Source organism: Maniola jurtina, chromosome 10 (genome assembly GCF_905333055.1).
Source record: "Maniola jurtina chromosome 10, ilManJurt1.1, whole genome shotgun sequence".
NCBI classification, from domain to species: domain Eukaryota; kingdom Metazoa; phylum Arthropoda; class Insecta; order Lepidoptera; family Nymphalidae; genus Maniola; species Maniola jurtina.
This window is the reverse complement of record NC_060038.1, coordinates 5,949,776-5,966,688: the sequence shown is the minus strand read 5'-3', so window position 1 is coordinate 5,966,688 and position 16,913 is coordinate 5,949,776. Positions and strand designations below refer to the sequence as shown.

The window sequence follows — 16,913 nt, the reverse complement described above, 5'->3', positions numbered from 1 at the left end:
TATCGAATCTTTTTGTTACGGCCTTGGATACAAGTCTTTTGAAACCTGTGTCAATTTCACACCCAAAAAGAGGGGTGTTATAAGTTTGACGTGTGTTATCTGTCTGTGGCATCGTAGCTCCTAAACTAGTGAACCAATTTTAATTTAGATTTTTTTTTTGTTTGAAAGGTGGCTTGATCGAGAGTGTTCTTAGCTATAATCCAAGAAAATCGGTTCATACGTTTGAAAGTTGTCAGCTCTTTTCTAGTTACGTACTGTAACCTTCACTTGGCGGGGGTGTTATAAATTTTTAATTTACACTTGTATTAGGTAGGTAGGTACTCGTAGGTACGTTATAGGTACTTTCCTTCCTTGTTTCAATTTTTTTTCATAAAGATTTTGTCTTATTCCGTCTTTAAAAAATGACCTGCTACCTTTTTTTTTTTTCTTCTCGTCTGGCTTAACCTGCTACCTATCAAGGATTTATAAATTCGAATACCCTATTATCCTAACTACATCCTACTCCATGATTGGGACCTAAGTTTTTGTATGGCTTATTTATTATTTAATCTTGATTGATATCAAACTTATTTTAATCGATAACGATATAAATAGATTTCAAAAGATATTTTACAAGACGCAATGCATTTTTGCATTACAATCAGAACAGAAAAGACAAATGTATATTATTCTTTTAATTTACCTTTGTTGTATTTTAACGCAAACAAAAGGTAGGTAACTAATCAATCGTTTCACAAAGCAAATCCGTTACAATAGGTACCTACCTACCCACTTAGTTCAAAGTGCAAACCCACTGCCAACCTAATAAGATCAAATCTAATTTACTAGGATCGCAACGTATAATAGGAGGTACGAAAGTCCCTCCCGGTTTCGGAAGGTTTCATGCATCGCTCCAAGACCTTTCTGGACATCACATCTGTGGTGGTGCAATAATATCACACATGCACTTAGTGACTGCCGCTCATTGTGTTATTGGGTGAGTTGTAGGTTTATTTTACTACAACTTCAGTATTCAACTGCCATAAAGATGAGGAGACTCTACCAAGTTAAGGCTAATCCACACCTGCGCACACGCAACAGATCACACAACGCGCTTCATAAGAATAATAGTTGACGTAAGTCAAAACTGGTTTGCGAGCGGTTTGCGTGCATGTTGTACAAGTCATGTCGTGCACATGTGTGTGAGTTTGGGAATGAGTTTAAATATGATATACTTACACGTTCGCGACATACACGAGCGCACAGATACAGATTTCTAGACAAATTCTCACAATGCATTCTGTAATTTTCAGAGCTAAGGCAGAATACATAAATGTTGTGGTCGGTACAACTGATTTAGACAAAGGGGGATTGAACTACCGAGTCAAATTAATACACGTACATGAAAAGTACAATATAAGTCTTAAATTAAATGATATTGCAGTCTTGGAGATTAAAGAATTGTTCGATTTGGAAAAGGTTGAAATACTACGACTTGATCATAAGGAACTACAGGAACATGAAATTGTCCTTTTGACTGGTTTTGGAGCTAAAGAGGTAAAGTAACTGATGGAGTACTTTTATAAATGAAGGACCTAACTATTATGTCATTGATGTAAATTATAATATAAGAATTATATTGAACTAGTATAAAGAAAAAAGAATAAACGACAGTGTTTCTTACAATTACCTAAGTTAATTAAGATGTTAAACTTTCAAATCTTACCACACGTAGCCACACGGAGAATCCAGCCGTAGAATGTACGCGTTGAATTTAAAGGTATTCAATCAGGAAACTTGTCGATTTGCAATGCGATACAAGAGAGAAGTATTTGATAGCATGTTCTGCACATTTACGAGAATCGGTCAAGGGGGCTGTCACGTAAGTAAAAAGACTAACGGCCGTATTCACAAACGTTACTATGAGGTCTCACAGTAAGCTCGAACACATAGTGTAGGGTCCACCAATCAGATCATTGTAAATTGACGTGATACAGTTATCTGATTGGTGGAACGGACACTGTGCGTTCGAGCGCATTATGAGACCTCATAGTAACGTTTGTGAATACGGGTGTGACTTTCGACGTGCTTTCGATTTCTTCGAGGAGGTAGGTAAGTACATATTTTAATTTTTAAGGTAGGTATTTTTACAATTTTGAAGTTGTTTTTTTTTATTTTGTTTTTTTTTTTCTTTAAATCTGGCTTTACTCTGATTAGCCAATGGGGCATTTCACGTCAAGCGGACAGCCAAAAAAAAGTGAGGTCGTGGATTTTGTTTATACTCTGGTCAGTTATACTTCTAGTAGACGTGGATATATACACACAATGTTTTTTTCCTATGATGCATTATTGCTGAGTTATGAGCTTTTAAAAATTTACTAAGAATGAAGTCCGTTATTTTTGGATGCTTATTATTTGTAACAATTCATTTGTAAAAAAAATTAAAAAGCATTTTTTATTATAGTTAAAAAGTTGAAATTTTTATTTTTTTTATCGAATTCTAAATTTAAATTTTTTAACGTATAGTAAACCGGAAGTGAACATTTCAAATCGATATTTGAGTAACTTGGCCAGAATAAAAATATTTTTTTTTTACCGTGAATTAAAGCTTACATGTACTTATTTTTCACCAAAAAAAATTGTAACGTGGAGTCTAATAGTTTAGGACTTAGAGCATATAGAATACATAGATATAACTATGAGCACTTTCTAAGCAGTCGGGTTTATGCACTAACATGCTAAAATACTACGCTATGAATAATTTATTCATTCATTCTAACATGAAATATACAAAAATAAAAGATTTTTTAAATAAAATGTAATCTATACTAATAAATAAAATTGGAGTGTCTGTCTGTAATTTCGAAATAACTACCACATATTAAGCTCATATGGTTATTTAAACGATACCATAACTGAATCACACGTTTTTAAAAATTTTGTCTGTCTGAACGGGCTAATCTTCGGAACGGCTGAACCCATTCTGACGGGATTTTCACAGACAAGTAGAGGATTGGCCAGGGAGTAACATAGGCTACTTTTTAACCGACTTTCAACAATGGAGGAGTTGTGTTTTTCTACCTATGTACATTGATATCTCCGAGATTTCTGAACCGATTTGCGTAATTTTTTTTAATCGATAAAGGAACTTTGCGACATTGTTCCATAAAAAATTTGGATTTCAACTCCTCAATCCAGATGCTGCAGGGGCCCCATCACTAAAGCTGGTGGGATTTGGAAACTGTCGGTTATAAATTGATATGGAAGGTATCTATAACAGGTAAACACTTTGGCTTTGACCTCGAGGACCCAATTCCTCAACCCTGATGCTGTAAGGAATTGCATTCCTAAATCCTGGTGATCCCTCGGGATTTTTAAAGGATCATCCGTTTAAATGTTTTTACGTGGTAGAGAAACACGTTGTATCCCGGGGATGGGCTATTACGGATAGACCACTTTTGTCCTGGGAAATCAAAAGTTCCCACAAGATTTGTTCGCCCTGACTAAGCAACCAATCAACTTGATTTTTAGCATAAAGATACTTGAAAGGATGCAGAGTAACATAGGCTACTTTTTATCATGGCAAGTCAGAGTTCCCACGGGATTTTTAAAAATCTAAATCCACGCGGACGAAGTCGCGGGCATCAGCTAGTTACAAAATAAAACACTCCATTTTAATTAATACTGTTTCAATCTCAATTAATAAAACCACTCTAAGTCCTAAACTATTAGACTCCACGTTACAATTTTTTTTGGTGAAAAATAAGTACATGTAAGCTTTAATTCACGGTAAAAAAAAAATATTTTTATTCTGGCCAAGTTACTCAAATATCGATTTGAAATGTTCACTTCCGGTTTACTATACGTTAAAAAATTTAAATTTAGAATTCGATAAAAAAAATAAAAATTTCAACTTTTTAACTATAATAAACAATGCTTTTTACTTTTTTTTACAAATGAATTGTCACAAATAATAAGCATCCAAAAATAACGGACTTCATTCTTAGTAAATTTTTAAAAGCTCATAACTCAGCAATAAAGCATCATACGAAAAAAACATTGTGTGTATATATCCACGTCTACTAGAAGTATAACTGACCAGAGTATAAACAAAATCCACGACCTCACTTTTTTTTGGCTGTCCGCTTGACGTGAAATGCCCCCAATGTCAAGTTTGTAGATATTTTCAAGTTATTGAATTTATACAAGTATGGACTCCGTCTGTGCCGGCGCCCGCCGACACACGCGCGGCGCCTCCCTAGAGCGCTTCCCAGTCAGTTCCACCACCAAAAAACACCAACTAACACAAAAACCAGCCACTCTTAACAAAAAATCACTCCAAACAGCACGCACGCCAGCAAACGCCATCACAGACGAAGTCCTTTAATTTTGTTTGAAGTGTTAGTAAGTTGTGAGGAATCAATATCTTTGAAATTAATGTCAAAAACATAACATTTTACCTAAGTGCGTTATAAATATTTTGTTTTAGGGAGATTCAGGAGGACCCTTGACTAAGGATAACAAACTTGTTGGGTTAGTTTCTTGGGGAATACCATGTGCAGTTGGCTTTCCGGATGTTCACACCAGGCTATCGTCTTATGTGATGTGGATAAAGAGTATAATAGATAGAAAGCTTTGTAGTTATTGCCGCCCAAGAACACTGAAAACCGCAATGAATTTTAAAACTTATAAGAAATACCTAAATGATGATGACGAACTTCTAATTACTCAAAATGATTGATAATGATAATACCAAAGATAAAGAAAAGGTTCTACCTACTTAATAGTATCAGGCATGGTGGTCGTTGAGAGAAATGAAAAAATTAATTATTTTATAAATTTATAGTGTACTATAATTAAGTAGGGTCAAAAAGTTCCTTGATCTTCGATCTACGTCATCTTTTTGAATTTTTTGACTTTCGACATGTTTACCTGCAATACATTTTATACAGTTATGATTTCACTTTACAAGATTTTTAAATTAAACTAGATTAAATGTAGGTTCTACCTTATAGGTCTGACTATAATTCTTTAATTCCATCAAAACTGCCATCACAGGTCGTCCATGGGCACATTGAAAAGGAGTTTTGCATCGAGCAAGCGAATTTATCATATTTAAACATTCACTTTTCGATAGTTTATCCCCAAACTTAATTGCGTATCTACAAGCCTGGAAAAATTAAGATTTGCCAATGATATAACTTATGCATTGTGTAAAAAACAGCACCAAGAAGAGCACCTTGGGGTGCACCAGAAAAATGTATAGTTTCAACAGAATTAAGTGATATAAAAACTTTCTTTACCTCGCTAAAAACAAGTTCCATTATTGATTTAGGATATACCGAGACATTACCTCTGAGTGATTTAATTGCTTTAATCTGTTCCGAAATCAATTTCTTTACAGCTTTCATAACTATTTCAACCTGTAAAAGATGCGATGTTAAAACAAAGTTCTTTAGTTAACTTCTGTCATTATTTCATTACCTATTAAATATCTGATTTGTACCTGTCTGGGATTTTTCCCTAGTATTGCTTTTGGTAAAGCATTGAACAATATTTTATTTTCTGACGTAAACGTCCACTGCAATCCAAATTGAGCTAATTTATCTTTATGATTGACTAAATAAAGATAATCATCTGTACTTAGTACCATTAGTATAGGATCTATATCAATACTTTTCCAGTCACTGCCCTGTATGTAGTCTGGATGATAGAGGACGAATATTAAAATTGCGGGAAAATGGATTATATTATATTGAACTAACTAATAAATAAATAAAATGAGATTTACCTGCTAAATTATTTTCGAGCCTGATTCTTTCATCTACAGCATGTTGATCAAACAAAACAAGGAATTCGGAAGGTTTGGCAGTTTGTACTGACCTACCGTTTAAAACAACAGCAATAAATTTACGATCCACTTGTCCTAAGACCTGAAATATAACAGTAATACCTGGGATGTATTCTACCTTGACAAGCATATATAAATATTATATTTAAATGAATTTAACAAAATAATATGACAACTTTAGCTCTCGTTAACGACGAAGAATCGAATTTTAGATCAGCATTTTGCTTTTGGATATCAGTGTTGACTTTTTCTATGTGATTTGAAAAAAGATTTTTGGCATTCTGTATTTCCGGTTCATAAATTTCTGTATTTAATAAAACATCATTTGCGAAGTTTGTATAAATCATCTGAAATCAAAGTTTGGATTAAGTGACACTTATTAACTTTTGAAATATTATGATATTGTAGAATCTGCTTACATCTTTATAATATGCATTGTCATCATTACATGAATACGCATTCTGGAGTTTACAAAGGTGGCCCGCTATCGGAGACATACCTAAAATGATTTTAGTTTATGATTGAACATAAATAATAATATTCCAACTAGTCTTAAGAGTAAATAATTTACCTTTTCGTAGAAAACGATGACGACTTTTTATTTGAAAGCTGTAAATTTTGTCGCCATGATTTTCCTCCCTATCTATCTGTAGTGATCGTGTTTCTTGACCTAAATTACTATTTAATCCAATATTTCGAATCAGCTTGTCTATTTTATGTTCCGATAATTCCTTGCAATTTGTAAATATATTTAATCTTTGAATATGGCTATTTATATTTTGATCGCTTACGAAATCGTTTGCTTGTTGCGTTATTAATGCATTATTATTATTTGCGTTATTAATACTTGGATTCCCATTTTCAACCAAACTATGATCAGAATGTGTTACAGTATCTCTTCCATTGACAAAAGTATTTTCAAATTCTTTCTCTAAGTCTCTTAGTTCATTACTGTGTCTATGTAGTTCTATGTCATGATGTATTTCTGTATTGCTGCTTTCTGATTCTAATATTATAAGATTTTCTTCTTCGATTTGATAGTTTTTATTTTCGTTATCAACTGTTTCATTTATCTTTGATGAACGTACCTCTTTTAAATAATAATAGGGACTTGGTGTATTGCATATTTCTAAAGAATATGTCTTATTTACTGCGTAGTTATCAGTATGATATAATGCCCTCATATTATGGCCTTCATGGTTATAATATGTATTAACTAAATCGATTGATTTTGATCGATTGATTGATTGAGTATGGTTGTCAACTTGTGGCAAATTGTTATTCATAGAATGAAAAGTTTCACTCCTACAATTAATTATTTCATGGCTATCAGTCATTTCAATAGTATATGCATAACTTTGAGGTTCCTGATTATAATATCTGTTTAAGAAATTATAGTTCGAGATCTTTGCTCTACTTTTGTGTTTATCTCTGGGTAATTTTGCTGGTTTATTGTAATTATTTTTATTTGAAATTGGAAATAAATCTTGATTATGTAAAATAAAATTATTACGTGAAGCCTCACTGATAAAGTAACCCATTCTTTTTGCTGCTTCAGCGTTATTGTTGTGGCTGTTATATGTTCCCATAGGAATATCGGTTTCATTATAAGTATTATTCGTTTGTCTTTCATCTGTAAAAATAAAAAGTATTAAGTAGATATTGAGTACTAATAAATTAAATTATTAAAAAAAAATATTAAGTTCAAAAAAATCTTACAGGGATGTCTACAAAGTGCTTGAGTATTTTTATATTCTTGCACGTTATACTGGCTCGTAATTACAGTCTTAATAAGATCATATGATTTTTTTACAATTTGATAGTTTAAATTATTAACTTCGTTTTTATTTCCTGAAATGTAAACATTTGACGTTGTGATCTTCAAATTTTTATCTGTTGTGTTTTTACACAATGATAAAGGTGCAGTGTTTTTTGTAATTGTTTGATACTGAGTTTCATTATTAATAAAACTATACACATCATTTTTTGGACAGCTATACTCTTTAAAAATATGTGTATGTAATGCCTTGAGTACTCTTTGCTTGAGGTATTTAATCCGTTTTCTCACTATTTTTGTAGGTGATTCAAACCTCTTAGCTAGTGAATCGTTGAAATCAATGTGTTTAACTGTTTTAACAGATTTCTTAAATTTTTTATTTGTTTTAATAAGTTTCTGGAATTTCTTTTTTTCTGAAATCTGTGGGTTTATTTCATCTCCATCATTATTCCTTGGATTGTTGATTGAAGAATCTTGATTTAAGTTTTGTTTTGATGTTTGAACTACTTGTTTCTTAATTTTCTTTATTTTAGGAACTTTTCGCTTCAGCCCTTTATTTGTTAAATTCTGCATCTGTAAATTCCTTGTACCATTCAAATTAATTGGTTGTTGCTTTAGCTTGTCGTCTGATGTTTTCACAGTAGAACATTTAGGATAGTCTCTTAAATGACATGGGTTATTTGTTTCAGTCTTTTTGTTTAATATTTTTTGTATTGAAAGGTCTTTCTTTTTCTTCTTACCTCTTTTCAAAATTTTACCTACAATAAAAGCAATATTACAAAACTGATCTACCTACTAAGAAAATATTTTAGAATATCTTGAATATATATTTTAATAAAATCACCTAACAAAGTTTACCTTTAACACCATTTTGTAGCTGAGAAATTTTTGGTGGTTTATTTTTATTATTTAATATTTTTTCCATAATTCCTTTTATTTCTGCCCTTGTATCTGATTTCAATTCTGCATTTCCTATTTTATTTAACTCTTGTTTTTTAGTTACTAAACCACCACTATAAAACTGGATAAGTTTTTCAATTAAATTGTTGACTTCCTTCCAATCTTTAAATTCAACTATAGATTTTTCAGAGTTATAGTTCATTTCATAATCATAAAATGGACATGTTATAAATATAAAATAAAACGGGATATTAGAATTAAAATAATCATTTCCATCTTCATTGTGCTAGGAAAAAAAACATTAAATGCTGATTAAATGCAAATTAAATAGGTACTTACCAAGTTAATAAACTATACTAATCTATATAGCTATACTTCTTTATACTAATAAATAAAATTGAAGTGTCTGTCTGTAATTTCGAAATAACTACCTCATTTTAAGCTCATATGGTCATTTGAACGGTACCATAACTGAATCACTGGTTTTTAAATTTTTTGTCTGTCTGTATGAACGGGTTAATCTTCGGAACGACTGAACCGATTTTGAAAGGAACTCTTTTTCTGCCCATGTACACCGAAATCTCTGAGATTTCTGAGTACGTAGGTAGTACATAGTAGTAACTAAATTCACGCGGGCGAAGCTGCGGGCATCAGCTAGTATGTAATAAAGTAACGAATTATAAGAGTTAACTATTACCATATTTTTTGTCTTACAATTTCTTGAATTAAGAAATTTAGATAAACTTTCGTTTATTTTCCTGTGTAAAATTGATTTCTGGATAAACTTGCCATTTATATAAATCCATTGGTGGTAATTATTTGATTCTGCCGTATTTTTACCAATAAAAGCTTTGACTTTGTATTCATTCTTCTCAACTTTTAATTCTTGGAAATCTTTCTCACTTATTTGAAAAACCGAACGTATCGTATCATGCAAGGTACTATTTTTATGTATTTGAAGAATAATATTATTTTTGGAATCATCTCTCAAACTAATTGATACATTGCAATGCACGAGCGATAACTGTTGCAGTGCTATTTTAATGTTTTGTAATTCGTTCTGTGTATCTATTGATTTTCTTTGAATATTTAAATTATACAGAAATCCTTTTATTTCTACCTACAAGTGATATAATAAAGAAAATTAATAAATGATAAAGTTGTTTTTTTTTTTAAATTTTACGTTTATCCTTTGACTGAAAAGAGTAGATAGATGTACTTACCTACGAGTATAATACGCATTAATACCTACAAAAGAAAGGTAGGTAAGTACTTACTGTAGAACCTTTGGATGGTCTGGAAGCAGTTCTACAAATTTCTTTCTCTTTGCCATTAAAGAATGTTTTCATCCAAGTATTATTTGAATTTTCATGTCGTGAGGTTATTTTAACACATTGCGAGACATCAATAATGCTTGCAAGAGATAGGCCCCTATACCCATACTTATCAGGTGCAGATTTTAAGGAGGTTATATCAACGTATTTACTAGTTGCATACTTTTGCCCTAGCAAGCGAAAATTATCTTTTAGGATGCCATTGCCGTTATCCAATACCTGGATGAAATTTTCTTGAATACAAACTCTTATTGCAATAGAAGAAGACAAAGCGTCAAGTGAATTATACACCTGAAAATTTCAATAATTATTTCTACTATTATTCCTACTTAAGTACTACTACGAGTACTTTTACTAAAGTTACCGAGCTAACAGCCTACCAGTTCTTCGATCACTCGTTTGAAATTGTTGATATGAATAGAAGCACACAATAAACTTTGTTCCTCTATTGGTATTTTCTTCATAGCCATATTTTTTAAACTTATCGACTTTAAATGATTGAAGATTTATTATTTATGATTTTCTCTTGTTTCAATTTTGATTAGGATTCGACCACGATTCGACATTCAAACGTAGCAAATATTTACTTAAGGCCTGTACCTACTTACCCACCTTCTATTTAAACGGACTTTATGTGAGTGATTAATTAGGTTCCGAATAGGAATAATCTCATAATACATCATAGGTACACCTATAATTATTAACTATTCTATACCGAACAATTATCACAGTAATTAATAGGTTCTACCTTTTTTCGAGAGGAAAACCCGTCATGGATACCACCGGCCACGGGGGAGCAAATAGGTTCTACCTATCACAAGTGCGATTTTACATCATTTGTTCAAATTCCAGTAAAAAAAGTATGTCCTAACCTACATGCCTATATAATATCTAAAGGAAAAAACTTCAGCCAGTTGCTCTACTTTGTGATCCAGAAATCCAGGGCCAGAGACAATTTTCTTTTTTACTGGTGTCTTGTCTAACTTTTTAAATAACAAACTAATGCTGCGTATACACGATGCATGTAGGTAACTGATGCAAGTAGCATTTGCGCGGAGTGATGCACTGTCATAGTGTAATATTCTATTTGTGCACTGTATAATATACACTGTACACTCCCGCGCGGGGATTTATTTCAGCCGGATACCATTGTAAGTAATGGTAATGCAGCATCATTTTCATTCCTAGGAAAACAGCTGATAAGTAAGTGATAAAGTGAGTTGCCTTGACCGCCTTGACTTGACCTGTATAATGCTCAAGGTATAGAATACAGAATCAAGGTTTAAGATTTTAAGGGGAGGTGTTAGGTTGGAAGTTGAAACCCATATGGTACCTAAATTGCGGGAAGTTTTATGAAATTATTTAGGTACAAGCTGCCGCTTTTGAAATCAATTTTAATAGGTATCTTAGGTAGGTACCTATGTTTTCAAATTTAATTTTATGCGGTCCAGCGTGTACGTACTTAGCTATTATCTATGAGTTCGGCATGTCATATGATTCTAGCTCAATGGGAAGTAGGTACCCTATAGGTTTATTGACAGACAGACAATGAAGTGATCCTATTGTTCGTTTTGAGGTACGGAACCCTATTATATATTTTTTGTAGGTGTAGGTATCTATATGTAGGTAAGTAGGTATCTATAGGGAGATTTTATTAAACTGATGAAGCAAAATAATTAATAATTGAAGCCACAGCGTTAGCTAGTTATACCTACCTACGTTCATCAAAATTCATGTGCAAACCATCGATTGGTGTTTCAACCCTGAACCCACCCTGGGGGTCGAAGTCGCTACTGGCTGGACATTCAATAGTTATCCAATGATACATCGTAATGAACGTTACGTGAACTGGTTACGTAGTTAAATATTTTATTGGTTCAACTTCGAGTTACTTAGATATAGGTACATAAATAAATAGGTATCTATAAATATGTGACATTTAATTAAAGACGAAAATAATAATTCTTTTGTATCTAATAAGAAATAGAGATTAATTAAATAAATATTTAATTTGTTTTTAATACATAAATATTATGACGAATATTAGTTTGGAAGAGGAAATAAAATTGTTTTGGGAGTATTTAAAACGGTGAGAGCTGGTGTGTAGCACGATGTTTTTTTCTGTAAATTGCACATGATTGCACCTCTTTTGCAAAATGCATTTTTACCACTTTTTAATATAGATTTATGTTATCTTTTCACTGGTGACTGGGGTTGTGCGAAAGTGCGTGGCGAGGGATGATATGAAACCGAAACCACGCATTATATTCATCGCCGTCATAATATGAATGCATCACAGATCTCCTTTCAGTATGAGAAGAGTTTAGGTCATGGGCCACCACGCTGGTCAAGTGCGATCGGTAGAATACCCCATCGTGAGAAAATCTGCTTGCCTGAGAGTTCTCCATAACCTTCTCAAAGTTGCGTGAAAAACTGAAAACATTTTTGATAACATTTTGGAGAGCTTTCTGCAGATGTGAAGGTTTCCTCACGATGTTTTCCTTCACCTTTAAACATTCATCGAAGCTTTTAAAGCAAGAAGTAAATATATTATTTGATTGCATAAAACGCAATATAACTCCGAAAATAAGAAATGCTTAACCGTAACGTACCTAAAAGTATAAATGTTAAACATAAACTACGGCCATACCTGCGCGTCATAATCGCAGAATGCGGGACGTGATGTGGGAGCGTCTACAGCGACAGTCGGTTTACTAACATAGTGTCGCTTCCTAACTTGTATTTATTATTTGTATTCGTATTTTATTACAGTAGGTACCTAACCATAAGAATAATATTGTACAGTATTCTATTTAACTTTTAGAATAGAGAACATTTACTAAATAAACTCAGTAAAAAAATAATGAAATAAAAGCAAAATATTAAGTGCACCTGCGGGTGTAACGACACTATGTTAGTGAACAGACTTTACATGTGTATGGCACCATTAAAATATCACGGGAGGCGACTGTCGCGCCGCTGACATTCCTTTGGTCGCGCAGGTTTGGATGATGCTTAATATTCTCTTTCGGCTACATTCCGAAGTTTTGACGAATATCTATCTTATCGTTTGGGATGGCATGGTGTCATTTATTCTTGCAAAACAATGTCCTGCAGTTATCTGTACACGGAAATGTGTCCCCTCAATAAGTTGCTGTTATAAATAGTGCAATAGATCAGGATAATGTATTAGTCCTGCGTAGAAGATTGTTTGGTGAAGAACAGGACTATTCAAGGTAAGGAATGACTTTTAACTTTACCTTTACCTACCTTCCAACTTAGTTACTTATAGCTACCAATTAGAGTCAGTTTTACATCAGATAATTTTAAGTAAAGTTACAGCTGTTGAAGAATTTTAACTTTCCCACCAACAAATAAAATTAAGAGCACATTAAGTTAGTATCTAGTTATCTTTACCCTTTATGGTCATGGTCTAATTTCGGTAAACAGTTAAGTGATCCAAAGTGGCTCTTTGGTGGTCATTTTTACGCAACGTTATGTGGTCTTTATGTGGTATTTTTTAATGGAAAGAAAAAGTTAATACGCCATCCATAGAGCATAATTCGCTACGTTCGAATTTCAAACGACTTTACCACGCCGGCGGTTAAAATGGACTTTTCCATGCAGATTTTAAAGGACAAAATGCCTATATGAGCTAGTGTGATGAATTCTGAATGCATTATTTTATTACTTTGTTAATTTTTTTACTCTAATTTTTTATTTCAGATGTATAAAATCATAGTGATCTCTGTTGTCATAGCTTCGGTGCTATGCGCTGAAATACCATCTCATGTAACACTAGACAAACAGACAAACATAAAGCCAGATGTAGCTGAAGCCATAGAAACGCATGCAGTTTACAAGAAACCGTTGAAGCCAGAATTAGAACATCACCCAGTGTATAGAGCAGAGGAACTTAACCAGGGTCGCGCAAGGATTGAACCAGTGAGGGCCAAAGGTCCTGTTGTTAAGCATGACATGCTGGCTGATGAACCTACGCCAGCTTCTGATGTTGATAAAGTCGTGAGTATCTTTAAGATTTAGTCCTTTTATCCTTTATTTGTTTTTCCGTCATTTATTCCATAAGATTCGTAGGATCACGTCGTTGTCCGTCTGTCTGTTGGTCAAGATCATTTTTCTCAGGAACGCTTGGAGGTAAAAAAAATAAGCTTCTAATTTTATTCAACGCAATCAAAAATACGGCCATTTATGTCTCATATTTTGGCGCTCGTACTCATAGTCATGGCAAAAAACAGGGTCTCACTGTAGAAAGTAAAGGAAAAAATTCGAAAATACTTAATTTGTAATTATATCACACAAAAAATATTTCTGTTACTACAAAATTAATAATTTTCAGTTGGCGAAATTTTTTTTTAAAATAATTACGTACGTAGGTACGACTCGGACTCAATCGGTTTTTAAACATAAGTACTTACCTAATATGAATAAAATATAAAGAATTCTCTCTTGTTTCAGGATAATTATGGTTTCTCCAACCCCGTAGAAGTAGCGTATCCTGATATCCCTTACGCCCCCGGCTACGGTTATGGTAACGGATTTACGGGACCAAATAAGTACGTAGCTTTCATTCATTTTTAACCCCCGACCCAAAAATAGGGGTCTTATAAGTTTGACGTGTGTATCTGTGTATCTGTCTGTGGCATCGTAGCTCCTAAACGAATGAACCGATTTTAATTTAGTTTTTTTTTGTTTGAAAGGTGGCTTAATCGAGAGTGTTCTTAGCTATAATCGAAGAAAATCGGTTCAGCCGTTTGAAAGTTATCAGCTCTTTTCTAGTTTTCTTAGTCTTTGTGTCGTGGATTTTTAAATTTTAATTCGTGAATTTATACTTATTATAGAGACTTGTTCTAAAGTGCTAAGTATATTCTATGTTTCATTTCAGTTATGATTTGTACAATCCCAGTGACTACTACATGGAACCTGATACATCGACCGCTGGATTACTTTGGAGTCAAGTACCTGATTCTAGGGTTTGTTTAACTTATTTCTTAGGGTTCCGTACCTCATAAGGAAAAACGGAACCCTAGTAGGCACGTAGATGACGTAGGCATCCGCTAATAAATAATTTTTGAAAATTCAACCCCTAAGAGGATAAAATATGGATTTGAAATTGGTGTAGTCCGCGGACGAAGTCGCGGGCATAAGCTACTTGATAATAATAATAATAAGCGGTAGGTTTTTACTCGGATATTTTGTGCTTATATATATTTTTTAATTTCAGACGCTCGTAAGTTATGCAGGCAGGACTATAAGCTGGATTTTCAGCAGTATTTTCGTCCTTATGCTAGGCTCTCTCATCACCATAGGAGTTTGTAGTTACACGCATCTCTGCAGCATCACTTTCAACGGTGTCGGGCCTATCCACGAGGAGATGAGATCTTTGATCACACCAGAGCGACTGGAGAGGATAGGCAAAGCTGCAGACATTGTGAAGACCGCCATTGATAGATATCAAAAGATACAAACGGTAGCTGAGCCAGGAACAAGAAAACGTCGTTCTCCTTTCTTTTGAAACTTCGATTTTCAAAATTAAATAGTATCGACCTACCTATAAGGACTTTATCATTTTCCTTTTCTTTTTCGTAGGTAGGCATAACATTTTTTTTGTACTTTTAAGTAATACCAAGACATTAGACAACTACAGTATCTCCGTTGGTAAATCAATTCAATTTGTACCTATCCATCTGTTGTTTATGATAAATGATAATATTATTAGTAGGTATATGCTTTATACCTAGACGATAAAACCTACCTATCTGATAGGATAGACCTTCGTAGTTAGACATTATCACGTGAGTGACAGCACCTATATATTCAACAGTGGAAATATCCACTATGTATGTACGTACTTACAGCGTTTGTTTTGGTTTCAGTAGGAAGGTGCACTATTATCCATAACGATGATTTGATATCTGTAATCATAAGGCCATTCAAATTACTGTTTACAAACTTTATCGCAATTAATGTATTGCTATAAAGTTACTTACCTACCTACTAGAAATTTTATGTTCGTGGATTAATTAACTTATTAGTCAGAAAAAGTAGGCCTAGGTACCTATTTAGCAGATTAGAGATGGTACCTACCTACTACTATTAGCTCTATGTAAAGAGATAAGAATATAAAGAGATAATAGGTGTCTTAACGTGCCCTAGGTAATAATTTTATGAACACAAGCGTATCGGCTATCCGATATTCTTGGAGACCTATTGGCTATTGACTCTATTTACTGTCTTCATGATGATAGCCTTCTATGCGTAAGGTTGGGGTGCGTTTTGCATGTTTCAAAGCAATTATAAATTATTTGCAACCGTGAAGGAAAACATTATGTCTGAGAGTTCTCCATAATGCTCTCAAAGGTGTGTCAGCTGTGAAGTATGCAAATCCACACCTGGCCAGCGTGGCAGACTATGGCTTAAACTCTTCTCATTCTGAGATGAGATCCGTGCTTAGTAGTGGGCTGGTACTTGGTAGGTATTAGGTTGATGATGAAGACTGTCTACATGTAGAAAAGTACGTAAAAAGAATTTAAATAAGTACAGTTCATTAAAAATGTAGCATAGAATTTCAGTAAATAGATACAGCTGATATCAAACGAGTTATTGCAACTTACAGCTAGTTCACTGAATAAAATATTCATGGACAAAGGCACAATGTCAAGTCGAAGACACTTGAGCTATTGATCGTCTTAAACTACGTCATAGGTTCCTAATAATTAAGACTACTTCTGGAATAAATTATTTATTTATATACCTAGGTAGATAGGTATCTAAAGAAAATATTTTAAGGTTATTTAGAGAAAACTAACTCTATACATAAATCGGTAATTATTTGATAAAGAAAACCTACCAAATGGATTCCATGTTCTTCTCCATAAGGACATACACGCCCAAGCAGGGGTAGGTTTGTTATTCCTCTTCCTATTCGGAAGATCGGGGGTTCGATCGATATTATTTGATGATATGAAAATATTATTTAATGTTTTTGTTTAATGGAATGTTTATATGGTGACCTAGCGAGTGATATGAGATTTTGCCTTACAAGTGAAAAGTT

General features: G+C 33.3%; 3 protein-coding genes across 6 annotated transcripts; 2 read left to right on the top strand and 1 right to left on the bottom strand.

Annotated features, from left to right (window-relative positions):
* Window positions 1-567: 567 nt before the first annotated feature.
* Window positions 568-4,787, top strand: LOC123869144 (chymotrypsin-2-like). The gene is made up of 5 exons (XM_045911900.1): window positions 568-710; window positions 829-976; window positions 1,293-1,536; window positions 1,715-1,861; window positions 4,469-4,787. Exons 1-5 carry the CDS (start codon window positions 659-661, stop codon window positions 4,718-4,720), a joined length of 843 nt encoding a protein of 280 aa, XP_045767856.1. The 5' UTR covers window positions 568-658; the 3' UTR covers window positions 4,721-4,787.
* On the bottom strand, window positions 4,750-10,434 carry LOC123869142 (metacaspase-2-like). Of its 4 annotated transcripts, none has more exons than XM_045911894.1 (13): window positions 10,222-10,434; window positions 9,785-10,132; window positions 9,205-9,627; window positions 8,466-8,793; window positions 7,550-8,365; window positions 6,402-7,463; window positions 6,250-6,329; window positions 6,007-6,177; window positions 5,771-5,912; window positions 5,486-5,682; window positions 5,283-5,402; window positions 4,988-5,149; window positions 4,750-4,911 (listed from the first exon to the last, which is right to left on the bottom strand). In XM_045911894.1, the coding sequence occupies exons 1-13, from the start codon at window positions 10,309-10,311 to the stop codon at window positions 4,870-4,872; spliced, it is 3,981 nt and encodes a 1,326-aa protein (XP_045767850.1). In that variant the 5' UTR covers window positions 10,312-10,434; the 3' UTR covers window positions 4,750-4,869. The 4 variants fall into 4 exon arrangements, with proteins under 4 accessions (XP_045767850.1, XP_045767851.1, XP_045767853.1 ...); XM_045911895.1 differs by having other exon boundaries at window positions 6,250-6,314; XM_045911897.1 differs by lacking the exon at window positions 6,007-6,177.
* A 2,415-nt stretch (window positions 10,435-12,849) lies between these two features.
* LOC123869147 lies at window positions 12,850-15,413 on the top strand. The gene is made up of 5 exons (XM_045911907.1): window positions 12,850-13,077; window positions 13,568-13,864; window positions 14,318-14,415; window positions 14,745-14,832; window positions 15,084-15,413. Exons 2-5 carry the CDS (start codon window positions 13,568-13,570, stop codon window positions 15,372-15,374), a joined length of 774 nt encoding a protein of 257 aa, XP_045767863.1. The 5' UTR covers window positions 12,850-13,077; the 3' UTR covers window positions 15,375-15,413.
* Window positions 15,414-16,913: the final 1,500 nt, after the last annotated feature.

Coding starts and splice junctions, on each gene's coding strand:
- LOC123869144 (XM_045911900.1), top strand. CDS start 659: ATGTATATTATTCTTTTAATTTACCTTTGTTGTATTTTAACGCAAACA. Junction 711..828: donor TATTTTAACGCAAACAAAAG/GTAGGTAACTAA, acceptor CTAATTTACTAG/GATCGCAACGTATAATAGGA. Junction 1,537..1,714: donor CTGGTTTTGGAGCTAAAGAG/GTAAAGTAACTG, acceptor TACCACACGTAG/CCACACGGAGAATCCAGCCG.
- LOC123869142 (XM_045911894.1), bottom strand. CDS start 10,311: ATGGCTATGAAGAAAATACCAATAGAGGAACAAAGTTTATTGTGTGCT. Junction 8,794..9,204: donor ATTGTAAGACAAAAAATATG/GTAATAGTTAAC, acceptor TTTTTTTCCTAG/CACAATGAAGATGGAAATGA. Junction 5,150..5,282: donor TGGAACTTGTTTTTAGCGAG/GTAAAGAAAGTT, acceptor TAATTTTTCCAG/GCTTGTAGATACGCAATTAA.
- LOC123869147 (XM_045911907.1), top strand. CDS start 13,568: ATGTATAAAATCATAGTGATCTCTGTTGTCATAGCTTCGGTGCTATGC. Junction 14,416..14,744: donor GGATTTACGGGACCAAATAA/GTACGTAGCTTT, acceptor GTTTCATTTCAG/TTATGATTTGTACAATCCCA. Junction 14,833..15,083: donor GTCAAGTACCTGATTCTAGG/GTTTGTTTAACT, acceptor TTTTAATTTCAG/ACGCTCGTAAGTTATGCAGG.